Source organism: Podarcis raffonei, chromosome 7 (genome assembly GCF_027172205.1).
Source record: "Podarcis raffonei isolate rPodRaf1 chromosome 7, rPodRaf1.pri, whole genome shotgun sequence".
NCBI classification, from domain to species: domain Eukaryota; kingdom Metazoa; phylum Chordata; class Lepidosauria; order Squamata; family Lacertidae; genus Podarcis; species Podarcis raffonei.
Window position 1 is genome coordinate 32,952,479 of NC_070608.1, and position 26,711 is coordinate 32,979,189.

General features: G+C 40.5%; 2 protein-coding genes across 3 annotated transcripts in view; one reads left to right on the plus strand and one right to left on the minus strand.

The window, feature by feature from the left end:
• Positions 1-3,764, minus strand: part of KCNB2 (potassium voltage-gated channel subfamily B member 2) — a 240,545-nt gene extending 236,781 nt beyond the window's left edge. The window contains exon 1 of the mRNA XM_053395868.1: positions 3,525-3,764. The gene's annotated coding sequence lies outside the window, so the exon portion shown is untranslated. The remainder of the gene's footprint in view (positions 1-3,524) is intronic.
• TRPA1 (transient receptor potential cation channel subfamily A member 1) overlaps positions 3,603-26,711 on the plus strand; it is a 31,655-nt gene continuing 8,546 nt past the window's right edge. For both annotated transcript variants that reach the window (XM_053395866.1, XM_053395865.1), the window contains exons 1-23: positions 3,603-4,223; positions 5,947-6,109; positions 9,045-9,220; positions 11,555-11,662; positions 12,418-12,526; positions 13,072-13,217; positions 14,133-14,269; positions 14,724-14,772; positions 16,395-16,494; positions 16,605-16,705; positions 18,144-18,313; positions 18,407-18,571; positions 19,593-19,707; positions 20,010-20,176; positions 20,895-20,988; positions 21,724-21,783; positions 22,500-22,598; positions 23,318-23,388; positions 23,892-24,033; positions 24,229-24,318; positions 25,273-25,442; positions 25,842-25,971; positions 26,446-26,628. In XM_053395866.1, coding sequence (XP_053251841.1) covers positions 3,609-4,223; positions 5,947-6,109; positions 9,045-9,220; positions 11,555-11,662; positions 12,418-12,526; positions 13,072-13,217; positions 14,133-14,269; positions 14,724-14,772; positions 16,395-16,494; positions 16,605-16,705; positions 18,144-18,313; positions 18,407-18,571; positions 19,593-19,707; positions 20,010-20,176; positions 20,895-20,988; positions 21,724-21,783; positions 22,500-22,598; positions 23,318-23,388; positions 23,892-24,033; positions 24,229-24,318; positions 25,273-25,442; positions 25,842-25,971; positions 26,446-26,628 — 3,360 coding nt within the window. In that variant the 5' untranslated portion in view covers positions 3,603-3,608. The remainder of the gene's footprint in view (positions 4,224-5,946; positions 6,110-9,044; positions 9,221-11,554; positions 11,663-12,417; positions 12,527-13,071; positions 13,218-14,132; positions 14,270-14,723; positions 14,773-16,394; positions 16,495-16,604; positions 16,706-18,143; positions 18,314-18,406; positions 18,572-19,592; positions 19,708-20,009; positions 20,177-20,894; positions 20,989-21,723; positions 21,784-22,499; positions 22,599-23,317; positions 23,389-23,891; positions 24,034-24,228; positions 24,319-25,272; positions 25,443-25,841; positions 25,972-26,445; positions 26,629-26,711) is intronic.

Sequence of the window (26,711 nt, forward strand, 5' to 3'; positions counted from 1 at the left end):
CAAGCTGGAACAGAGCGACAGAGAGTGCCATGGCTAATTTCTGCTGACATCTAAGACTGAGGCCATGGGAAAGCAAGAACCCCTTGGAGGGTAGCGCTGTGAGTCCCTCCACCACAGGCTCAGGTTGTATATATGTGTAAATAAACGATATATCATAAAGACACCAGAGTCTCTGCTGTGCCTCATTTCCAAAGAAAACACGAACCTTGGGTAACCACCTGGACCCCTGGAATCTCACACCACTTGGAGATTGGGGTGGCGTGCATCAATATATTGGGAAACATGCTGGCATATATTATGCTACTAGTAAAATAGAGATGAGTGTTGGCAGCATAGTGATGACACCAAACCTCGTAGACCCAGATTACCTCCCACCACAGTTTCATGTAGTTGTCCCATATTTAATTTTGTTTGTTCTGTCTTAGGATGTTCTTTTCTGTTAGATGATAAATTTCATGGACCGAACTGTGGAGTTAATGATGTAAAAGTATCTTTTTAGATCTTTCTAGTAAGCAGTGTGTCTTTGTACCACATTCCAGCTGAGTAATGTAGAAATACATCCCTATTTATAGGAAGACATATACAAATGTCTCCTTTTCTCAGGGCATCTCAGGCCACCTGGGAAGAGACCAATGCTTGGTGGTAGAGCACATGCTTTGCATGCAGGTCTCAGGGGCTGCACAGAGTTCAGTAATTTTTCTTCTGTGTTTTTTATTTTGGAAGCCAAATACCTCAGGGCTGCATGGAAGAGTGCATGAAGAAAGACGGCTTAACCCCTTCCTCTCTATCCATTTTTTCAGCTTCTTTTTCACCCATGGAGGTCTCCATCTCCTCTCCTCTTGTGGGTAAAAAGGCACCTTATAGAGGGTGATTTTAACCCAAAAATAACCTTTCCCTGCTTTCCCCAAACTGAAAAATGCCAGAAGGATCAGAGAGCTCTGCTTAACATGTAACTTGAAGATTACTTATGAGATTATGTCTGTGAAACTTCCACAAACTGGGACATGGACTGGATAGCTTTAGCCCCCGTAATCAAAACCATGGACATTCCTTATGCCTTCCTCGGTGCAGTTAGCAAATCATAACCTGCTTGCATAACCTTTAAAGGTCAAAACATAGTTGTAGTAGAAGTTCGGGTTTAAAAAATGTTTGTGTGGTGTACTTGCCTGTTTTTGATTGGGAGTGTAGAAGAAATGGTTCCTCTTTAGAAGGGGTAGGCAACCTAAGGTCCGTGGGCCGGATGCGGCCCAATCGCCTTCTCAATACGGCCCGCAGACGGTCCAGGAATCAGCATGTTTTTACATGAGTAGAATGTGTCCTTTTATTTAAAATGCATCTCTGGGTTATATGTGGGGCCTGCCTGTTGTTTTTACATGAGTAGAATGTGTGCTTTTATTTAAAATGCATCTCTGGGTTATATGTGGGGCCTGCTTGGTGTTTTTACATGAGCAGAATGTGTGCTATTATTTAAAATGCATCTCTGGGTTATTTGTGGGGCACACACAGGAATTTGTTCATTCCCCTCACCCCCCAAAAATATAGTCTGGCCCACCACATGGTCTGAGCGATGGTAGACTGGCCCACAGCTGAAAAAGATTGCTGACTCTTTAGCACTGTTTCCCAGATAAACAGCACGCTCTTGAACATGCCATGAGCCCCTGCAGTGGAAATAAAAATAAAAGCACATATGTGGATATACTTAGCTATTTTTCTAGAAAAAAAAGGTGCTGGAACTCACCACGAACACCTCCCTTGTTCTCTTATAATGGCAATGGCACCCACCTGAGAGCTGCTGGAACTCAGTTCCAGCTGAAAAAAAAGCCCTGGACATAATAAAGTCATAGAGGGCAGAATTCTGAAGGAACCATAGTTCTGTGTTCATGGTGGCGTATTTACAATGTCTGCTGCTGCTGGACAGAAGAGATCTGTTTTCCCAGCTTCAATAATAAATTCTACATAATGTTATGTGCCAGCCCAATCTTTGAGTGGGAAGAGACTCCAGGGTTTCCAAGCATTTTCCAGAGTTTGACTTCCTTGGAATGATGGTCAACACAGTACAGACTTTTGTGCCTTTAGGATGTGAGGTTTCATTTACACATATACAGAACCTGATATTGCTTATGTTATGTTTCCAGGGAAGCCCCAAAGCACAGAACTGAGCAGACTTTTCTCTCCCTCTTGACTCCAGCATCTCTCACACAACTTTCTCACTGCTGCTCTTCTACCTAGGATCACGCAGCATCCAGCCAGGGCAGGGGGTGGGTGGGGAAAATACCTACCCCACTTCACGTCGAGCCCTATCACTTGTTGTTGTTGTTTAGTCGTGTCCGACTCTTCGTGACCCCATGGACCAGAGCACGCCAGGCACTCCTGTCTTCCACTGCCTCCCGCAGTTTGGTCAGACTCATGTTTGTAGCTTCAAAGACGCTACCCAACCATCTCATCCTCTATCGTCCCCTTCTCCTTGTGCCCTCCATCTTTCCCAACATCAGGGTCTTTTCCAGGGAGTCTTCTCTTCTCATGAGGTGGCCAAAGTATTGGAGCCTCAGCTTCACGATCTGTCCTTCCAGTGAGCACTCAGGGCTGATTTCCTTCAGAATGGAGAGGTTTGATCTTCTTGCAGTCCATGGGACTCTCAAGAGTCTCCTCCAGCACCATAATTCAAAAGCATCAATTCTTTGGCGACCAGCCTTCTTTATGGTCCAGCTCTCACTTCTATACATCACCACTGGGAAAACCATAGCTTTTACTATACGGACCTTTGTTGGCAAGGTGATGTCTCTACTTTTTAAGATGCTGTCTAGGTTGGTCATTGCTTTCCTCCCAAGGAGCAGGCGTCTCTTAATTTCGTGGCTGCTGTCACCATCTGCAGTGATCATGGAGCCCAAGAAAGTAAAATCTCTCACTGCCTCCATTTCTTCTCCTTCTATTTGCCAGGAGGTGATGGGACCAGTGGCCATGATCTTCGTTTTTTTGATGTTGAGCTTCAGGCCATATTTTGCGCTCTCCTCTTTCACCCTCAATAAAAGGTTCTTCACTTAGTTGTAGCTATTGCAACCCAGCTCATTCTTTACTATCCCATTGCCCTCAAGTCTTCTCTTTGCTAGGAAAACCATACCCTGTTATTTCCTTCAACCTTCCCTTATAAAATGGGCAAGCATTAGGCAGTTTTTCTTTTTTTTAAATTTCTTTTTACTAAAGGTGTAGATTAACATTATACTTTTTGTTGCTTAATTACAATGATAATATTCTTCTGGTGTTTCTAGAGTGCCGTACCAAATAATTCGCTTGCTAGTTTTATTTTTTTTAAATTAAAACGTTTACTTTTTAAATAGCTGCTTGCGTTATTTATAATTATGTGGCTTTTACAGTTTACATTCTGGGTTGTTTTGGTCCCCATGAGGGGTTTGTTAACCGCTCAGCCTTAGGTTGTATCTTCTTCAGGACATATAAAATTGGCACTTAAAAAGTAAATAGGTTGTTAATAGCTATTCAGTGCTTTATATAATAAATGGGAAACATACTAGGCTGCCGGTGTTTAGGTTCTTTTGGCCTTGCGAGCGTGCCCTTAGGGAGTCCAACCCGCAAATTTCTGGGTAGCGGCCTAAATGGTCTTGCTCGTTCCTGAGGGGAAGCAGCAGCAGCAGCACAAAAGCGTCTGTCTGAGTGGGGACGTCGCCACATCGACCCAACTGCGCTCCCCACGGCGGACAGCCGAGAGGGGCCCCAATCCTCGGCTGAGGCGCCAACTTCCTCCCTCGGCGGTCGAGCCTCGTTCTAGCGGAGGCCGCTTCAGCCTCGCGAGGCGAGCGCACCGGCGAGACCCCTCAGGCCGCCGCCGCCCCTGTTCTGGCCGCTCTCCCTCAACTCCGGAGGCGGGAATCTCTTCCACGAGCACTCCGCTCGCCTTTCCTCACGCCTCTTCCTCGTGCAGCCGGCTCCGCCTGACGACGCCCCATTCGCGCCTCCTCTTTTGTGGGTTGGCGCACCTCGCCCGTCCCTCCTCCTCCTGCTCCTGCTCTCTCGGGCTGGGCTTTCCCCTGCACACATGGCTCCTTCTGGTGTCTCCCACAGGTCGCTGCGGGAGACGGACTGGCAGCGAGACCATGAGGCGCGCCTTCCTGAAGCTGTTCCAGTCCGGGCAGAGCAAGCAGGACACCTGCTACGAAGGGGTCGTGTGCGAAGCGGACGCCGCCTCGGTCGCCTCGCAGGATGTGTTTAAGGTAAAGCGCCTGGCGCCGCGCGAGTTCGGCGGGACTTATTCCAGGTTAAGGGGGGGTGTAAGATTGCAGCCTGAAGCAGCCGCGCATCGCGGTGCTACCAGGAGCAAGTATGGAGTGTCTTCAGATATGTGCTTCTGGGGGAAATCCTGTTCTGGAGTGTCTGGGTCCTTGGTTTGTGAGCCTCTTTTCCTGGCAGGATTAACCAGGGAGGAAGATCCGTCGAAAATTCAACAGGCCAAAGTTTTCCTTTTGGTGCACCTCCATACTGGCAGACTCTGTACCTGTTGAATCTCTTCCTGGTAAACAGACAAAGTGATGGTCCAAAGGCAGTTTCAATACCCTGGCCAAGAAGTCCAGGATGCTGAAAACTCAGCTCTTAAAAATGATGCATGTATTAGGAATGTACTTGTTTCTGGGATCTAAAACTTCTCTAAAACCTCCTTTGGGACAGAATGTTGGAATAGGTTACCTTTTACAATTCTATGGTTCTTCTAAAAAAACAACCCCTGTTTATGTAGAATTCAGAAGAATGGATGAGAATGGAATGAATTTGTAGGATGTTTTGAGTTCAGTTTATGTAGTTTAAAAAGCACACGTTTTAAGGGTTACTTGTTGCTACTCTGTTTTGTGTTGCCTTTAACAGCAATAGCACAACTAGCTCAAATTAATCTGGTAATTTCCTATGACTCACAAGCATCAGATATGCTGATATTGTAAAAAGTTTTAATCTTTTCGTTGGCCTTGATCCAAAGGTTAATATAGGTCTTAGGACCTCTCTGCATGTGGAAAAAAACAAAAAACAAAGCACGCAACAGATTCCCCCCCCCCCAATATATTCATCATATCCACACTCTGGTTCATATGCCATAATGTACTATTCCCATGTAATGAATGCAAGTAGCATTGCTGGAGAGAAAATAGCCATATTCTTTGATATTATCTCTTGTTTTAAAAATTATGTTGTAGAGTGGGTAAGCACCACACTATGATATTTTCAGAGTTAATACAGCTCAATCAATTGAGCCAAAACTAGAACCCTGCATTTGCTGTCCTGTGAGCCTGGAGGAAAAGTTGAACAAAGATAAGTGGAATAGAATCATAGACTTGTAGAGTTGGAAGGGGTCACCTAGTCCACCGCCTGCAATGAAGGAATCACAGCTAAAAAATCCCTGACAGATGACCATCCAACCTCTGTTTAAAAACTTCCAGTGAAGAAGAGCCCAACATCCTCCAAGGTAGTCGGTTCTACTGTTCAACAGTTCTTGCTGTCAGAAAGTTCTTCCTAATGTTTAGTCAGAATCTCCTTTCTTGTCATTTGAATTCATTGGTTTGGGTCTTCCCCTCTGGAGCAGCAGAAAACAAGCTTTCTGCATCTTCCATGTGACAGCCCTTTAGATATATTAGGCAAAACATATCCAATTCCTTCAACAGTTCCTCATAAGTCTTGGTTTCCACACCTTTTATCATCTTGGCCACCCTCTTCTGCACTCTCCTTTATTAGATTAAAAGATGATTCATACAAATGTAATCCAATTTTGTTAACTTTTAGCTTCTGGCTGTACTAGATTAAAAGCAATTAGCATGCAGGTGCCAAGGTATCCCGAAAACAAACAGCCAACCAGTATGCCAAGCCAGTATGTCTATAGACTGTGGCATTTCAGTACTACATTCTCTTTGAAAATAAATATTATTGCATTTTTTAAAAATAATAATCCAAAATTAGGTGATCTCAGATGGAAGTACCTGCAGACTACGAAGTTTCATTAAGAAGAATCGGGATGGTCTTAAGAAACTGGATGAGCTAAATGCGACTCCATTGCATCATGCTGCAGCAGGAGGTCAACTTGAGCTAATGCAAATGATTATAGATGGTTCTTCAACTGAAGGTGACAAAAATCATTATTATTACTTTAAAGCATGTATCTATTGATCAGCACATACAAAATGTATGATCAGCACATACACAAGACTTCATGGGAGAAGTCTTGTGTTCTATTCTCAGGATGTTGGGATGTGTATCTAGTCAGTCAACTAAACTCATATTCATTCCATAGTATCATGTTTTGACTTTATTAATAGCTTGAGCACAAATGCAGATGATCAGCTGTAGAAGGATTAATGCATAAAGGAATCTGAAAGATGCGAAATAAATTATATAGATGATGAGAACAGGCTAGATCCCTTGCTAACAGATCAACAATGGGGAAAGTTGAAACAGTTCTGAATGCAGAGACTGGAGTCAACATATCAGAGCAGAACATCTGCAGCCTGAAATTTGTAGATTCCACAATCCACATAACTTGATAACCACACAGCATAGCAGCTACTTCATTAACTAATGAGACCACATTACCTTTGTGTGTGCCTCTTCACAACAAATCCCCACACTACCATATGTCGGTCTACTAAATGTTTTCACTGTCTCTTGCTGCGTTGCCTTGAGGCATCAGCCTCGCAGAGGACATTTCTCTCTGCTTATGTACCCATGTGGCACTCAGGTGACAATGGTAGGTCTTCTGGTGACTGGTGAAAGGAGCGTGGGATGCAAAGGAGATGCACTTATAGCTTATTGGAATGTTGCCCACTTCAAAAAGCAGTTGTAGTGATGAGCACCCAAGTAATATTTGTGTGCAATATCTGTGGACAAATTTCTGTGTCTTTGTCTGGGTTCATGAGTGCAAAGCAGCCTTCTTCCACTGTGGAACAATAGTCCTCATCCAAAGCTGCCATAACAGTCTTCTGTTCAGGGCATTCTACCTTCAGGGCAGCTGCAGCAATGCTTGCACATGCAGACCTGAGTCTGTTTCCACAGGCTGAGAACTCATTACTTTACCACTTTGCTAGCAGATTGAGCTCCTCATTTACAGTGACAACACAAGGGCTCACATAGAATTTTGAATGTGCACCTCCATGGTCTGTAGTTTCAGGTTGTTGTGTGTGTGTGCATGCACGTGCAAAGAACAACATGCATGCCTTGTGCCCCCTAAATCTGTTCTGGAGGGTTGAGGGAAGCACCAGAACAAATTTAGGAGGCACTGTGGTTTACACTGGAGAGGAGAGGCAGAAAAGTTAAATTGCACAGCTAAAAGTTGTTGCACTAGTATAACCATTTAATTGGATACTGCCCTAGATCTGCATGTCCAAACTTATGTGTTTCTTGAGGAGCAGCTCCCTATAGCACATGATTAACCGCTTTTAAAACTGAGGGGCCTTTTAAAAGCAGTTAAATGTTTTCTGCAGTTCAGAGAAAAAAACTGAAAAGTAGAGACAGACATGCTCAACTTCTTGGCCATATCTAAAGTAGCTTTTTAGATCCCCAGACCATTCTGTTTCACTTCTGTTGAGATACTTTTATGCTGCAAATAGTGGTAACAAAAATGACATATGTATCCAGTCCTCCATATAATACTAAATTTTGTTTGTGCCACCTCTGGAACTTCTCTGGGGAAGTTGGAAGTGCCTAGTAATTTTCTGGCCATCAAATAGCAAACAGAGACTGGCATCCAACTAGCCATACTCAGAGCAGACCCACTGAAATCAGTGGGCTTCATTTACTTGTTCATTTGTTTCTGTAGGTCTACTCTTGAGTGTGACTTTACTGTGGATATGTATGGTGTAGATAAAGTGGGTAGAGAGAAAATTTTCTTCCTCTCTCACTGTACCAGAACGCAGGAGAATCCAATGAAGCTGAATGTTGGAAGACTCAGGACAGGTAAAAGGAAGTGTGTCTTCACACAGTGCATAGTTAAACTATGAATTTCACCACCACAAGATAGTGATGGCCACCAAATTGGGACAGCTTTAAAAGGAGTTTATATAAATTCATGTTGGGTAAAGCTGTCAGTGTCTACTAGCTGTTCTGTCTCCAAAGACAATATGCCTCCAAATACCTGTTGATGGGGAACACAATCCCACAGTGTTTGACCACTGTGAAAACAGGATGCTGGACTACAATGACCTTTGGTCTGATCCAGCAAGACTTTTCTTACTTTCTGATCAACCAGGTAATCTTAGTGATTTTTTAATTTAAGAGTCTGCAGGTATATTATATTGCTATTACTGATCTACACCTAAAAACATTCTAGTAGTTCTGTAAAATACCCGTGCCCATTGAAAAACTGGGTCTGAGATGCATGATCACTTTACCATGCAGTCGAACACAGCCCACATGACCACAACCATTCAGCACATTTCAGTGTCATGTGACTTGGCAATTGCACCAGCACTATCTTCCCATTCTCCTTCCTCCTGTTTTCTCCCCTTCTCTGGTGACACAGTACAGCTTGTACCACCATAACTCTTAGGTGTCTAGGCTTTTAGGTACTGTGTCTGTTTTGAGAGGAAAAACATTTAGGAAATGACTTGGATAGGAACATAGCCCATGTAAAAGCACCTGTGTGTCAATTTTGCATTTGGAATTATACTTCTCTACTTACTGGATTTATTTTCAGATGGCTATATCCTATTGTAGAAAGCACATCTTTGTGTCATACCCTGGAAGCAGCAGATCAATAACAGGCTGGCCTCAAAAAAGCAGACAATTAGAATGCATTTACAAGTACAGATAAGTAGAAAAGGCATTTACTGCTCTTTTAAGAGTGTATCACACACTTTCATTTAGATTTTATTATTTAAATTTAAAGTATGCAAATGATACGGGACAAAATTTGCTGAATAAAGGTTGGCACTTGCTAATTAATCTAACATCTGCATTTACAGTTACTATTTTTGTTAAAACATTATGATTATTAATATCAGTCATTGTGTGCATCATACAAGTGTGATATAACATCTGCTCTGTTTTCTTACCCTTTGGCCTAGTGCTAAATGTGACTGACTGCTCTGGAAACACACCACTGCATTGGGCCACGAAAAAATCCCAGATTGGAAGTGTTAAATTACTTCTCAGCAAAGGAGCTAACCCAAACATTCTTAATTCCAGTATGATGGCTCCACTTCACTTGGCTGTGCAGTGCCTTCACAATGAATTAGTTAAGGTAAAGTTTAATTCCAAGTTCATACGCTTGCCAATGAAAAGTGAATAGTAAAGCGGTCTCTATGTGAAATGGTTTTGTTTTATTAAATATGTATGAATGGCTTCCTCCATCAGCTCATGCAGTTTTATAGAGTGACTAGGGGAGACTGCCTGGCTCTGAAAATATTTTGATATTTAAATGGATATTGCAGTTTGTGAGTTTGAACCCATCACACCAAGAATTGGGCAAAGTCATGTTTTGGTCCACCACCTTGATTCAAAATGGCAGATGTCATCCGAGCATCAATGAAGACCACCGCACCCACTGCAGGAACCCTCATGCTGAGTTTGGCTATGATATCTCAAGAGGCAGCCAGGCCTATGCAAAAAAAGCTGTACCAAAGTTGTGTTTGGGTCTGCCATCTTGATTCAAAATGGCTCCCAGCATCCAAATGGTGACGAATCCCATTTTCACCACCTCAGGAACCATCACACTGAGTATAGTGATGATGTCTTGAGAGGTGGATGAACCTATGGAGGGCAGATGGACAAACTTCTTTCCACAATATATACAGCCGTTCCCCGTCCCTCACACTTAAGCAGTGGTTACATTTTGGGCCCGTGCACACATAAGTGAAATTGTGTAAAGTGAGCAACACCCTCTAAATGGCCTTTGAATGCCTTCTCTGCTGCTCTTCAATCCATACAAAAATACTGTATCAAAAAATCTCCACATTCAGAATGGAAGATCTTTGGCCAGCAAGTCACTGGAGGGCATGCAGGAAAGGGGCTAATGTGGCTCTGGTACCCCACACAACAGCTTTTAGATTGGGAGGCTGAGCAGCCTCAACAAATCCCTGCTGTGCCTCTGGTCTCTTCAGGGCTTCCTGCACCCTTATTGACATCCTCTTCAGGCTCCAGAGAGGGTCTCCTCGTGAGCCATGAGGACTTTCCAGCTCTCTCCCTCCATTTCTGGGTTCGAATCTATTTATTTCCTTGTGCCGTACATATACACAGTCATGCCCAAGTCAAAATGGGGGAGGAGTAATTAATATTATAGGCTGAGTGAGGTGGAATCCACACACACATAAAAAATGTTGTGAAAATGCTTTTTAAAAAAAGTTTTGAAAAATACATTGAATTTGGCATAGCTTACTGCTTCCATCTAGTGTCACATTTGTATTTTGCACTTTACAACACACTTAAAACGTTTTATTTGCAGCTGTGTAATTGAGTCCTGAGTTAATTCACACAGACCCTTCCCTTTATGCTTGGCTGGTTGATTACTTCTGTGATGGTTGCCGGATTGCTTCACTTAGTGTTTATTTGTTTGTGTGTTATGGATTGTACATTTGTAGAAGATTTTCTGTTGTCTACTTGTTTTGCTTTTATGTAATCAAATGTAGGTAAATATGCTCCAAGCTTTTATTGCTTCTCTGCTTGTTTTTCTTTGTTGTGGAAGTCTCAATAAAGCCCCACACCCAAATAATAAGGTAGTCTTATGATCTGAACTGTAAATTAACATTTATGAAAATTTTGTGCTGACATATTAGTGATTTAAAATCTGGATTTTACAGCATGCTGTACTATCTCATGGAAGATAAATGCCTCATCTCACTGGCTGCAAGATGAAGCAGAGAATCAGTAGCTCAGTAGATTTACGGACTTATTCTTCATATTTTAAGAGCAGCTTGATCTGCAGGCAGAAGCAGACTTTGGTCTTTCAAATTTCAGTGGTGCTGTGTGCAAAACCAAAATTCAGCACACACACACCCCACCTCTCGCGTTCCATTCTTCTTGATTCACTACGTCACAGTTGTGATGCCCTGTGCGGCAAAACCCTCAATCCACCTGTGGTACTGAAGTTTTCTGAAATATGGAGATAAACTGTTGAAGACACACCACAGAGCTAGGAAAACTTTTTTTTTTGTCAAGGGCTACAATCCTTCAGAAGCAATCTGTCAAGGGCCAGAAATGCATGGAAATGAAACCTGTGTTGGTTCATGCCGTTATTTGTAACCTCTAGGATCAAATGATACATGTGAGGCTCCAGGTGGCTTCAGAATGCAGTGGGAGGTCTTGTGAATGGCGTGGAGAAAACATATCTAGGCACGTTTCCGTCAGCTGTACGTTAGCTGCACACAGAATTAAAGGTCCAGGCCCGTCACTAGAACACATGTCAGATGGCCTGTGCCTGAGACAGTTGCTCTTGAGTTACCTATGGGGAAAGAGAGTGGGTCTGCCAATAATTACATGGATGTTCTGACAGAGGTGTGTTCTACTTATTACTCCTGAGATAAGCACAGCAATGATGTGACAGAAGAGCCAGACTTTTAAATTTAATTTTAATGTTTAGATTTTCGTCGAACACAGCGCTACAGATGTGAACCTGGAAGGAGAGAGTGGGAACACGCCCATATTACTTGCATGTTATAAAGATAATACTGAAGCACTGAAACTTCTGGTATGTACAGAAATTATTTACTTTTTTGTTTGTCTTTCTTTGTGAATCAGTGTGGTTCTCTTGCCTTTTCATATTTCTATATACTGTAGCAAGTTATGTGTATAAGCATTGCACATGCTAATTGTTAGATGTGGCATCAAAGAGCTGGTCATAGGCATCTACTGTGGAACCTATCAGAAAATTAGAAGCTCTTGTTTTTTGAAAAGAAGGATCAAAAGTTTGCCCTAACAAATTTGTGTGATAAAACATTAGGTGAAGGGAGCAGCAGGTGGACTTTTACTTCCTTGCTAGTCCCTGCTTGTTGTCAGCAAGCTTTCACCTGCAATATTCATATGAATTCTGAGGTTTTATTAACTTGAAGTCCACCAGACTTTCTTATTCCCAAAAGTAAAGGCCTAGAAGGGCAAAAAAGTGAGAGTCACACTCTTCTAGAATCTGCTGCCATGGCCATCAGCCTATGGACTATGACTCTCCCTGCCCCTTTATCCTTGAAGAGGCCTTTGGGGTAATCTTCCATCTCCTAATGAGAGAGGCACTGATAGGCCCCACGTGTCAGCATCTCCAGTCATTGCTAGTGTCCCAGCTACTGACCCATTGGCCTTAGCCTTTCACAGGTGCCAGTTCTGATCCAAATAAAGTTACATGTGTCTATCATCCTTTTGAAGTCAATAAGTAAGTGCTTAATATGTTATAAGTATTCAATCTGTGAACTGTTTAAGAAATTGTCGTCTTAATATCGGATAATTCTCTTGCAGATAAAAAATGGTGCTAAAATATGTAAAGCAAACAGTTTAGGATGTATGCCAGTCCATGCAGCTGCATTTTCTGGTGCAAAAACATGCATGGAGATTATCATAAAGAAGGGTAAATACATTTTACGATATTCCATCAATATTTATTTCATTCAAAGCATGACTCACCAAGCCCTGTTTCTTAAAACTGTAGCCTGAATTCAGATCACACATTTCTTACGTCATCGTTGCAATTATCAGTTATATGAAGATATCCTTGTAATATTCCTTTGTAAGGCAAATCAAGCAAGGATTTGATAAGATAGTATTTTATTAAATATTATTTGAGCTGATTATTTAAATGTATATTCAATATATTGAATATATTGGGGATCTAAATCTCTCATTGGCCCATAGCTTCACAAAAACTTATGCATCTGCTTTTCTCCTTGTAAGCTTAACAAAATCTAATCAGGTGCATGAATTAGGTTGCTATTTAATTGATTATATTTATTACTTTAGAGTCATAACTAAATACAGTTGCATAAATCTGTCGCAACATCAGAAGATGCTTTGGCAAAATGAATATGCTGCAAAATGGGGAGGAAGTTTGTGTTTCTACCTCTTGTCATATATGATATCCTGTTATTTGTAACCGTCTATTTTTTAATCATTAAGGTGAAGAATTAGGCTATTCCCCTAAAAATCACATCAATTTTACTAATAATGGAAAGTGTAGTCCTCTTCATCTGGCGGTTCAAAGTGGAGACTTAGAAATGATTAAAATGTGCATTGAATATGGAGCTCAAATTGATTTGAAGCAGGTAAGAGCTAACAAAACACACGTTTTATTTAAATATACTGTGCAAGAAAGTTAAAGAATGGAAAGGCTCCCTCTGTTCACCAAGTACTTTGAGTATGATGGAAGGAATCCTGCCAGTGCAGAGAGGGGCTGTTTTCTGCAAATTCCTTGCTCTCCCTGCAGTAGCCAGTGCCATACCGCACACCATTGTGGAGGGCCCCCAGCCCTCTGGAACAGTATGGGAGGTGGGATTGGGATTCCAGTGGGAGAAGAGAATTGGCAAAAATCGCCCCTGCTATGTGCAGGAACATCCCCTGAGAGGAACTGTGTTGTGGGAGTGCTTTTCCCCAGTAGGAGCACAGTCTAGTTCCACCTAGATTTCTGACTGAAGATGTAGACAATATAGTGCACACAGCAAACTCATTACATTAGCTCATTATGTGGTATGAGGCTAGTTTTTGTTTCCATACTTCAAAATAATAACCTGCAGGGGCATCGCATCCCGTTTTGCTGCCTGAGGAGAAATGGGAGCGTGTTTGCCATGCCACTGTGGGCATGGGACATGGGTTGTATGGCTGCAGCCACAAAGATGGCAGCAACAGCTCTCTGGAAGCCAGCGCCACTTTTCTGGTGGGGGCAGGAGGGGTTCTTACAAGGGCGCAGCGTCTTGGTCCTCTGTTGTCCGAGGCAGCAGCCCAGCATGAGCCAGCCCTGATAATATGTATGTATGTATGTATGTATGTATGTATGGCTGTAACAGGAAGTGGCTATAAATTGGCCAATGTGCAAAATGATATTGGAATTTGACCAAGACCTTTGTTCTAAATTTCAAGTCTATAAATGGGGAGTTTTGGACTATTATGGAAAACTTTTAAACATTTGCATAGGAATAGGAATAAGTGTAAGGCTTTCTTGTGCTTTGTGTTCCCACTTTTAGAGTGACAAATGCACAGCTCTTCATTTTGCTGCCACCCAAGGAGCTACTGAAATTCTTAAACTGATGATGTCATCTTATGCAGGCGATGAACCTATTGTTGACGCATTAGATGGAAATAAGGAAACATTGCTTCACAGGTGAGGCCTTTGCCTAATTCTACTTTATTTCCGAGTATATTTGAAGAGGTCATATTTAAAGTGGGGGGAAGAGGCTGGAATGTGCTCCCTCATCTATCATCTCTACTGATTTGTCCACTGGGCATTTTTAAGATTCTGCACTATCACTGAGAGTTGGGTAGCTAACAGCAATAAACACCTGATGCATTTTAATCAATGAGCATGATCCAAAGCATTTTGTATACAGGATTTTTTCAGTTTTTGAAGGGAGATCTCCAATAAGGGGATTTCCTTGTCGCCGCCATGCACAAGAACAGGGAAATACCACAACATGTGCACATGGGAAACCTCTAATAATGGCCAAGTCCGCAACAGACAGCTATTTCAGACTGTCAAAGAAAATCATAATCCTTTATACCTAATACCATTGTGTTTTTATTTTAACAACTTGGTTTGCTTTTCATTATTCCTATAGGGCTGCATTGTTTGATCACTATGACTTGGCAGAATATCTGATATCAATGGTAAATATTTAATTTTGAGTTTATAATGGTAATAAAGGTCTGTGCTAACTTTACTATCAGGTTGCATAGTAACATGCATGAAATACATATTTAAAAAAATTAATTTCCTGTTTAGCAAGTACAAATGGATAGGGAGGGTGGGGCAGCTATATGTGTAGAAGTAACTTTGATACTATATAATACATGCTTGGAAATTACAGTGTCAGAATTGGTGGGATCCAGTGAAAGGAACTGCCTATAAATTCTTGTTGCTATCATCATCGTCATCATCACCATCAATACAGTGGTACCTTGGTTTACAACCATAATCCATTCCGGAGGTCCATTTGTAAACCAAAACAGTTTGTAACCCAAGGCGTGCTTTCGCCAATGGGGCCTCCAAAAGTTTTTTGTTCATAATCCCCCTCCCCAAAATGGGTTGTAATAATATAAAAAAAAGGTTGCAAACCGGGACACGCACTTCCAGGTTTGTCGTGTTTGTAATCCAAAACGTATACAAACCAAGACACATGCAAACCAAGGTAGCACAGTATTGGATAAAAATTGTAAGCCTAGCATCCTATCAGATAAATAGGTCTGGGTTTTGTTTATTTGTTTTCTAGACAGCGTTTCAAACTGCCTTTGCTTTTGCCTTTCCTTCCAAAAACTGCCTTTGGCGACATGAACTTTGCCGTGTTTTTGTTTCATCCTTGTCAAAATGGATTATATTACTGAAGTTTGAAAGTGTATCCTGATGTAGCGCTGTGTGTATTTCTGTGCATAACGCAAAACAAAGTACAGAGTCAAACAGATACTATACTGTTACTCAGAGATATACAGACCTACAAATATTTAACACCAAACTTAAATCAAATGTAACTAGGGGTAGGGTGTGATGGGATGAAAGGAAAGAGCTAATCATGAAATACAGACACAAACAAAAAGAATAAAAAAGAAAAGGGGTCCAAGGGATTTTAGAAAAGGCTGGTCCAGATTAGAATAAGAAGGTCATATAAGCAAAACACAACCACGTTCACAGATCTGTTAATTTTGCTGGTCCTGGAAGAGTCAATCTGCAAAAGAGTATTGGACAACAAGTTCTGATTTTACTTGAATATCCATTCCCAAAGCATTTTTGATTGGACAGCCCTAGTAAATCCCTTCTTTGGTTGGAAGCTGCAGCTGTCAGTCATGAGGTGGAGACAGACCTGAATAACAGCTGTTTTTTGTAAATCCAGAGATGAAGAATCAGCTGTTGCTTATGTTTCTCTTTCCTAGCAGACCTTTGTGCAATCTGATACCTGCATATACCTAAAAAATTCTCATCTGAATGTCTGCTACCTCCACCCACATTCTGCCTGAAGGCTCTGATCAGATGCATACTTAGGGTGTTACAACCAGCCATGTTTTTTATCCCCCCCCCCCACTTGTTTACTATCTAGCTTGAATAAGAGTTCTGGAAGACCTGAATGTTTGTGTGCTATTTTGTGCTGTTTTAGTTAAGTATTGGCTTAATATCCATTTTAGAAGCCCACTTGATTTAAGAGGAAAATAGGCTACAGCTTTTCAAAGCAAAAACGCATCTATAGTAGGCTTCCAATTTAATTACCTACAACCATTCATACAGTGAATTTTAATTGCAGGGAGCAAAAATCGATAGTGTTGACGTTGAAGGCCGAACTCCACTACTACTTGCTACTTATTGTGCATCATGGAAAATTGTGAATTTATTACTATCAAAAGGTACAAGATAAGAAAAAAAATGCATTATGAACAATGTTATTAAATGAGAACATGCCTATTAGAGGTCATCAGCTTTGAAATCTCTGCTAATTTTCTTTATGTTTATTTAGGAGCAAATGTAGAATTAAAAGATCATCTTGGTCGTAATTTTTTGCATCTAACAGTTCTACATCCTGGAGGATTAAAACATCTGAATGAACAGTTTTTGAAGGTACAAGAAGCATCTGCTTATGTATGTTAGATTCATGCACTAATTCATAGTGTTGGAGAAATATTATTCACCATTTTCTTCGGAATATGCTTATAAAAATTGTTTACATTTGCATTTTGCTCATAGTATACAACATAGCTGTTTAAATATTTCATTCTATGAAATATTGCATGCATCTGGTGCCACAAAACATTGTACAAATGCATTCATATTTTAGAAAGAGAAAGAAATAAAGATGATTAGAAGTAAAATAGAACTTTTTCTTTTTTCTTTAATTGACACATTTATAATTGCATACCTTTCACCGACACCTCAGCTGGGGCATTAAAATATTCAGCATACATATACTAGGAAACATATTTAAGTTCAAAGTGGAAGTGCACTTTGTGGCTACATTCACACAGCAATTTATGCCATTTTCCTGATGGTTATTTCTGCATTTTATTTGAGCTTTTATAAAATGTAAAAGCCACTTCCAGAAATATAGTGGAATGTAGCACAAGTTTAGCACTCATTTTCATCTTATTTGCAAGGAGATTTTTTTTGGAACACAGAAATGTGTGCTAAACTTGTGTTGTATTCTATTGTATTTTCAGAAGAAGATTTTACATTTTATAAAAGCTCAAATATAATGCGGAAATTAATAGTTAATGTTGGAAAATGGCCCTTGTCTACAGTAGCCCTTGTCTACAGTAGCAAAGAATATAAGGATACCTTATGGAAAGCTATTGTGTTTATGGAGTATCAACTGCCTTAACTACTTATTGACCCAATTCATTGCCTTCTAAGATGTACACTGTCAGGGCTGTCTTAAGCATATGCGGCGCCAGGGTGCAAAGATCCGCCCGGTGCCCCCCCCCCAGGTTGGCCAGTCCCTGGCGCGCAGGAAAGCGGAGCCGGCCAGCCACCTCAGCGTCTTGCTGGCTCGGTCGCCCCTGAACTCACGGCGCAGAGCTGCCCACAGCGCTCCAACCGACGGATGGGCTGTTCCCCGGACACAACAATCGGGGAAGACTCAAACATCCAAAATGTTTGGTGTTCAATGAAAATGCGTTATAATACATTCTACTACATTTCCAGCTGCTAATCCCATTCACTTGATTCTTTGAGGAGCCATATACTATCTGAACAGAATCTTGGATTGAGTCTCTTTCAACTGAGAAAGACTTTTTTGGTTCAAGGATTTTCTGCCATGCTGTTTCTTTAATAAAGGTTCCCAGATATCTCCCCCAAAGCATAACATTCTCTCATTAAAATAATAATAATTGCAATTTGAGAGAAGCAAGTATTTCTTTTTTAATTCTGATTCTGTTGCCTGATTTGTCTTATCATGTTTCTTTAGCGAAAATTCAGTAAGGACTTAAATACAAAATGGGTTTTGCAAAAAGACAGATTCCATAAGGTGCTGTTAATGTGCTGCACTCTTTGTATGTAACAGATGAAGCATATTAAAGATCTCATAACGGATGAAGATAACGAAGGGTGCACTCCTCTACATTATGCATGCAGGCAGGGGGTTCCCCTTTCAGTGAACAGCCTCCTCGAACTGAACGTTTCCATCTGTTGTAAAAGCCGAGATAAGAAATCTCCTTTGCATTTTGCAGCTAGGTAAGCCTATGTCCTCCCTAATTGGCTGTTTCACATTCCTGATGTCATCATGAGTATATGCAACAAAAGTTTTGGGTGTTTTTTTTAATGTAGCTATGGGCGTATCAACACCTGTCAACGACTCCTCCGTGATATGGTAGATACCAGGCTCTTGAACGAAGGAGATAAGAAAGGGATGACTCCCCTGCACTTGGCTGCTCAGAATGGTCATGAGAAGGTAGTGCAGTTTCTCTTGAAGAAAGGTGCCCTCTTTCTCTGGTAAGTTTTTTGTTCTCTCTCCCCCCTCCCTTCAAGTTAACAATAGAAATGTAAGGCAACTTGCATATATTAGATATGCATAGCCTTAGAATAATCTGAGTTATCAATAAAAGAACCCTGTTCAAGAAAAGTGACATATTTTGTGTTTAATTCATTGACAAAGATGCAAAGATAATTGTGTGACCAATAACTGAGCAGTGTCTCTGGGTAGCTAATGGAGGCATGCATAGGAATATAGGAAACTGTTCTGTATACCATTGATTTCCCTAATCCGTTGATTCACTTAACTCAGTGTTGTTTACACTGATTCACGGCAGCTCTCCAGGGATTTTGACAGGGGTCATGCAACAGAGATGAGATGAAATTTCACATATTTCATGATTAGTCGAACCAACAGGGTAAAGAACAGCTTCTGTCCGGGAGCTGTTAGGCTGCTGAATGAAAAGATAACAACAGGGCAACTGACTTATGGGTTTGGTGTGTGTGTGTGTCAGTAAACGAGGGGAATTAAGACTTAGAGAGCTGAGTGGGGGCTGTTTGTGTAATCTCACTGTATACAAGTTGTACAAGTGACAAAAGAGTATTTCAGTTTAAATTTCCAGCAGCTGTTAAATCTAACTTGGCATCAGTCCATAAAGCCGGTGCTGTCTGTTCTGGTGACCTTTTTGGTGGTGTGAAAGAGTGACCTGAATTTGTCACCTATGTCCTCACATAAATGGCCAGTTCTGTCAGAGTGCCACCTTGATTGATCAGGGCTGTATTCATGTTCATAATGTACCAGTTATTCTTCAATTTGAAATACACTATACAAAATATTAATATTGCAGTGGGAAATCACAGTGCCATGTATTTTTACACAAAGCACTTATATAGTAGTTAAGATTTTGCTTTTTCCAGATCCATGTAACAGCCTGAGCGTAGACCAAAAAAAAAAAATGTGGTCAGGGAATTATAGTAAAGCACAGTATGTAATAACATGGCAATACCTTGTTCTGATTTATTTCAATCTGTTTTTCGAAAGTGATTATAAAGGCTGGACAGCTTTGCACCATGCTGCATTTGGAGGGTATACTCGCACAATGCAGATAATTTTGAATACTAATGTGAAGTGCACAGATAAAGTGGATGAAGAAGGGGTAAGTCTTACGCAATCTTTAGCAATATATAATAAAAGTATTATGGAGTAGCCCCATTGTACTACTTGGCATATAAGTCTGCAGAAGGGCAGCCATATTCCAGTTCCCCAAATCTTGGCTGACTAACCTGCACAATATGCACATTATTTACTAATTAGGCAAAACGTGGTGGGTTGGGAAAAGGTTAAGCAACCCTCACCCTGTGGGACGGGGGCATCGTAAATGGGAAATAAATATGTGACTGTTTCAGTTAGTTCATATTCTAATGACATTCTATTTGACATGTTATCCTTGTGGAAAAGAACACGGCCCTCCATCTTGCTGCCAGAGAAGGCCATGCCAAAGCCGTTAGACTGCTTCTTGATGACAGTGCCAAAGTACTCTTGAACAAAAACGAGGCTTCTTTTCTTCACGAAGCCATACACAATGGGCGGAAAGATGTCGTAAACACTGTCATCTTACATAAAAGGTAAGAAGCACCTGATACCCAACAATATATAACATCTAGCATAGAGATCTATTATTTTTCACACTGTGTGTCTACCATACCATTTTAACAGTTTGATTTCTGTACCATTCACATTTGCTTTCCCCAATGAATTTGTACTGCTCTTTCTCTTAAACGTTATCCTTGGAAAAAGTAGCTGGTTAGAGAGGAATTTTGAATATCTTTCTCCACACTTCTCTCTGTGAGACAGGACAGGGAACATTTTTTTTGTCTGTGAGGCCAATCCTGATCGGGGGGAGCTCCTCCTTTAATAATTTATCTGTTCCTATAGCAAATTCTAGCGGACGCGGGTAGCTCTGTGGTCTAAACCACAGAGCCTAGGGCTTGCCGATCAGAAGGTCGGCGGTTTGAATCCCCGCAACTGGGTGAGCTCCCATTGTTCACCCAGCGATTTCCCTGCTTTTGCCTGTTTAATTGCCTCTGCCACTTCCTGAGATATTATTGATGTATTCAGATCTATTAATTTCTCCTCTTTGGTTTTTGGTAGGTTATTCTCTTTCAAATACTTACCTATTTCTATATTCCCCCCCTTTCCTTTCCTGTATAAATCCATGAAATATTTAACAAATGCTTTCCTAATTTCCTTCAAATTATCTATAACTTTTTAATTTAATTTGATTTGATTTATAATATTCTACGACAAAAATATTCTAAGCCCACTCAACTTGTTTTTTTTCAGATGGGAAGAGACTGTTGTAACATTTTCTCACCATTCAAGTACAAATAAATGTCCTCTAATAGAGATGGTTGAATATCTTCCTGAATGTTTGAAAGTAAGATTGTATACTGAACAATTTAACTTGGGGTTAAAAAAACATAAGTTTGGATCTTATGTAAAAGAATCTGTTTTATACCTTGTCTTAGAGCCTTGTGTGAGTAAAGTAAAACTAAACCTTTGACCATCCGTAACGTATCAGTTGGAATCAGAATGTCTATAGTGATTAACTGAAATAATAATTAAATCCAAAATGCATGCAATGTGGGTAGCAGTCAATGAATAAAACCAGCATGAGAAGGTAATAAAAAGTCACAACAATACATGAAAACCACAGTATATTGCACATTTCTCAGCTGAATGTAATAAATGCATATCAATCAATAATGAAGAGTCTGCATAAGCCGGCAAACCTCCCAATTGTGACTTATTCTGGGGTGTGAAGGGCTGTGCCTGAAAAGGGAGGTTTTGGAATAGTTTACTACATGATTCTTTTTCATAGAGCCTGAAACTTTAGCTTGGATGTGCATTTGAATTTGGGGGTTTTGAACTGAAAAGATTAATTGCACTTTGAATTTTTGTGAGCTATTTCAGTTCTTGTCCACATTGTAGCATCTGAGTGACTCATTGTGTTATTTGGACTTGCTGTCCTAAGCTTTTGAAGAAAAAAATTATTTTTATCAGAGCTTGGAAAATCTGCTTTATGGTTGCATAACACTTTGATTATTAAATGTGTTCAAGTGTCACAAAGCACTGAAATGCTTCTTTTTCTTCTCCTCTTGGTCTCTATAAGTTAGTTTTAGACAATTGCATCACTGAATCATCAGACGACAAGGCATCCAAAGACTTCTGTGTAAGTTAAAAGCACCGTTAAAAAAAAAAAGGAGACATTTTAGAGTTGCTAAAGCATTTGATGCATTGAGAGACAAGTCATGATTCCTAGCTTTGTATTGTAATACGGGATTATCATCTTACGAATCTAGCTGTGTATTGTCTTGGCTTGTATTCTCTAATGCTCCTGGTCGTCCTCATAGAGACAGAGGGGTTTTCCAACAGAACTGTTAAAGCAGGGCCTTTTGAGAATAAGGTATAATTTTAATTTGTTGCATTGCACAGCGGATGTACATCTTTTGCTATGGCAGTAATGCTGGGAGCAACTGCAAGCTCTTGAAAACAGAGTAGCTACTTTGTGTTGGGATGTTGGACAGCGCCCCTTGCAACTAAAATAATATTAAAGAAAATAGATGCCTCACTGCTTACAATATTTCTTTTTTTATTTCTTTTTCCATTTCAGGATTCATACTTCCTGAAAGTACAAAAGTGTGTATGTGTTTAGTTTTTATCGTGAGTTTATTTGTGTCTAGTAATGCATTGTTTTCATATGCTAAACAAAGATATAACCATATTGGCTCATATGAACTCAAATTTGAGTGTATATTTTAGAGAATATTCAAATTTTAGTAGACAGTGCTTACACCTTTTCATGGCTTGCTTCAAAGGCATATAGGAATATACCGTTCTTTGTTGTTGAAAGTTAAGCTGAGATGATCTTGCTTCATACTTGTATAGGTTGAATATAACTTCAGATATCTTCAGTGCCCACTGAAGCTTACCAAGAAATTAAAAGAAGATGATGATATTGTGTATGAGCCACTTATCACTCTTAATGTAAGCTATGCTAATGTGATTTCAAACCTACTACTTTATTTTGTTTTGTTTCCTCTATATTATATTTATTTCAATACATTTATAAACTATTTTTTCCAATTTCTTAAGTGGCCGAGTTGTTGCCAGTCACCCAACCAACACCCACTTTTTATGACTCCCTCCAGCCTACTGCAACCCTCTGTGTTATATCCCAGACAATTCAAGAGAGTCCTCCAACCCTCAGGAGTAGCTTTTGGGGGGACATGGAGGACTTCAATGGGTGCATTAGCAAAAATTGGGTGTTCCACTTAGCACATGTGGAAGCGCCTTCTTTTAGAGCAAAGCCACTCTTGGTTCTATCTCAATTTGTTTGAAGCAACATTTTCTTAATTAATAACATATCATTTAAGACATTTGGTTTGATATTTATCCTGACTGTCTGCATCAGGATAAACATGATTTGAATGATGTTTTAATTGACTCTTGGGAGAATGTGAGGCTTCCATCAGTATTTTCTCTTCCTGGAGTATAAACTGGTAATTTTCAACTCTTAAATATTTTTCACATTTTTAAAATAAAGATACCACACTGTGATGTTTAAAGATGTGTGTGTGTTAGTGTACACACATATATGTTTTCCCTGAACCAATGAAGCAGTTAAGAGATACCTTTCAGTTACAATATTAGCTTGAAAATATTTAATTGCATAAATGGACAATCTATATCTCCCCCCACCCCAGGCCATGGTCCGTCATAATCGTGTTGAACTGCTCAGCCATCCTGTCTGTACAGAATATTTACTCATGAAATGGTAGGTATTTGTATTACTAGGATTGCACTGTTCCACTAATTTTGTTCTTATTAAGGTTCATTGGCAGAGAGAAATCTCCACTGAGATTTCCAGTGCACGGACATAGGATTTGTAGGAGCTGTATAACCAGTATATCAAGCTTTACACAAACATCATGTACATGAATTGTATTTATGCATATTCCATTAATTTAAGGGAAAATGAAAGCTGCTTTCAAGCTGGCAGAGACGTCTAATCCTTGGTGTTGAGTTTTACCTGGGCAGGGGAAGGGGGGCGGAATCCTATTTATGCTTTCCCCCAGTGGCATAGAAAATATTGACCTTTGATAATACTACAAAAATACGCATGGTGACCATTTTAGGCGCGTCCAACTGATGCGCAATCACTGATGCATGGGTCCATTTGGATTATACACACTCAAAAAATGTGGGGGGAGGCAGGGAAAGGAACTCCTGTGCGAAATGGTCACCATCTATAATACCGAATTAAATTTTGCTTTACAGGATGGCCTATGGGTTTCGAGCACATCTCATGAATCTAGCTGTGTATTGTCTTGGCTTAATGCCTCTAACGCTCCTGATCATCCACATAGAACCAGAGGGGTCTTCCAACAGAACTGTTAAAGCAGGGCCTTTTGAGAATAAGGTATCATTTTAATTTGTTGCACTGGAACTGTGGCTGTATCTTTCGCCATGGCAGTAATGTTGGGAGTGATTGCAAACTTTTGAAAACAGAGTAGCTACTCTGTGTGGGGGTGGTGGACAGCGCCCCTTGCGACTAAAATAGTATTAAAGAAAACAGATGTCTCACCATTTACAATATTTCTTTTTTCCATTTCAGAGATCATACTTCACAAAAGTGTGCATGTGTTTAGTTTTTATCATGAGCTTATTTGGGATCTGCAAAGAAATAATACAACTCTTCCAACAGGTATGTATATATGGGATCCTCCTATTAGAGGGTCCTGGTTGCGCGCGGGCCCTGGGACTTCACCCATAGGGGTTAATTGGTGGGGGGAGTAGCTAAAGCCCTGGCCATAGCCCCTGGATCACGCCAGGCTGTTTTAGCCAATCCCCAGAGGTTGACGTGATCCCAGGGGCTTTAAAAGGCAGCAGTGTGACGCAGGTAGGGGCACTTGTGTCGTGTTGCCAAACACCTGCCCTCCCTCCCTAGAATTAGGTAGTTTCGTCTGGCCTTGCTTTGATTTGGGTCGCCTGTTTTGGAACAGGGGCTGGGTAGGAATTTTTTCCGTTTGGCAAATTAGCTCTAGCCACTTGGCTTTTGCCTACCCCATAGCAATCGACACAACTTGTAAGGTAGCAGTTAGGCATGGATGCAGTTGGATTGTGGGGAGGGGAGGTGTGACCATCACCTGCCCCTGCAGGAACTGGGTATTCCATTAAAGGAAGCTGGGGGTCCTGGATCTCGTCCGAAGCCTGCTTGAGGGGCTAGGGCCATGCCAGGACCATAGGAACCCTGGGGTGAGCTTCGGTTGGTCCGCATTGACGTTGCTCCCTCATTTGGTTTACCCCATTGGACTGCCACCCAGAGAGGTGGAGTCAGTTATAGTCGGGAGTCAGTGCCTAAGCCAATACTGCTCACGTGATTGTAATTCAATAATGTGGCCAAAATTTGCCCCAAAACTTAAAACTAAAATATGTGTCTCAGTGAAGTTATTTCCGGGGGTGGGTCCTGGGGGCCTTGAGGCACAAATATATACACATGTGGCCTTCCTTTCACATTTCTTGAAGTGTTTTTTAATGTGCAGTTAAAACAAAGTTCTGCCTTTTATCTTCCTTCACAACACAGAGAGAACATGAGGTGTCATCTGTTTTAATTCATTTTTGAAAGTGTTAACACCTATTTTTGTCTTTTATACTCTAGAAACTTAAGTATCTCTTGGATTATTCGAATCTCCTCGACTGGACAATATATACTACAAACATCATTTTTGTATCATCTTTATTTATTCAACTTCCAGTTCGTTTGCAGTGGGAGTGTGGTGCAATTGCTATATTCTTGTCTTGGATGAATTTCTTGCTATATCTGCAAAGGTAAACTACAGTGCTCACAATGTATATGGCTAGAGTTGACTGGGAACCAGGGATGAGGGAGCTACCTCATCTCACATGGTATCAGTCAGCAAGGCCAATGAGTCAAGATGTTGGGAACTGAAGTGTGACATCAGCTGGAGGGTCACAGGGGCCCTTAACCCTGATGGAGAGGTAGAGTCACCTAGGTTAAAAAATGCTATTGCTACTGAAAGATTCAACCACTATGGAAACCGTATATGGAGGCCTAGATCTTAATTACTAGATTAGGCCAATTATAAGTGACAGGTTGTCAGCTTCCTTCACAGAAGCATAATATGTTGATGCTATACATATAGCTGGGTTTTTTATATATATAAGAAGATTGTTAATTATGGTTTTTTCCCATATATATCTTCCTAGATTTGAGAATTATGGAATATACGTTGTGATGTTTTGGGAAATTTTGAGGACGTTGATCCGGATCATCATTGTCTTCTTCTTCTTGATGTTAGCCTTTGGGCTCAGCTTCCATGTTCTTCTCGGTTCACAGGTTAGAAATGTCACCATTGTGTAATACTTTGTTTATTAGAAATAGAAATTACCTTTATTTACAAATTTTTTTTTAGCAACAATGCATAATATTATGAAAACTCTTCTGTGTGTTTTGCACTGGACAGTCATAAATTCTGGGACTAATGGCCAGCAGGTTGATGCCTTTATTATTTCAGGCACTTGAACAACAACAACAATTTATACCCATCTGACTGGGTTGCCACTCTGGGGCAGCTCCCAAATAAATATTAAAAACGCAATGAAACATAATAAATGAGATGTACTACTGGAAGGAACTTGTATTCCAAACACTGGAAATGATTTTTTGCACTCTTCTGTTAAAAGTGATTGTTGTTTAGTTGCTTTATGGATTTCCTCTCTTTGAAAAAAAAAGTTTGATCTTAAAGCTATTTCATGTGATGCCATATGTATTTTATGTCTCCTTTTTCTCCTTTTTAAAATTTCTTTGTAGGAAACATATGGCACTCCATATCTTTCTGTAATGCAGACATTTGCCATGATGCTAGGAGATATCAATTATCGTGAAGCTTTCCTTGAACCAATGCTTTCCGATCATCTGCCATATCCGTTCCTGAGTTTTGCAATGCTTGTTATCTTCTCTCTCCTTATTCCAATCCTTCTTATGAACTTGTTGGTAAGAATTAAATGTGTTAAATATGGAAGCTGGTGTTATAGCCAAACTGCTTGCATATCTGTCTGTCTGTCTATCTCTCTGAC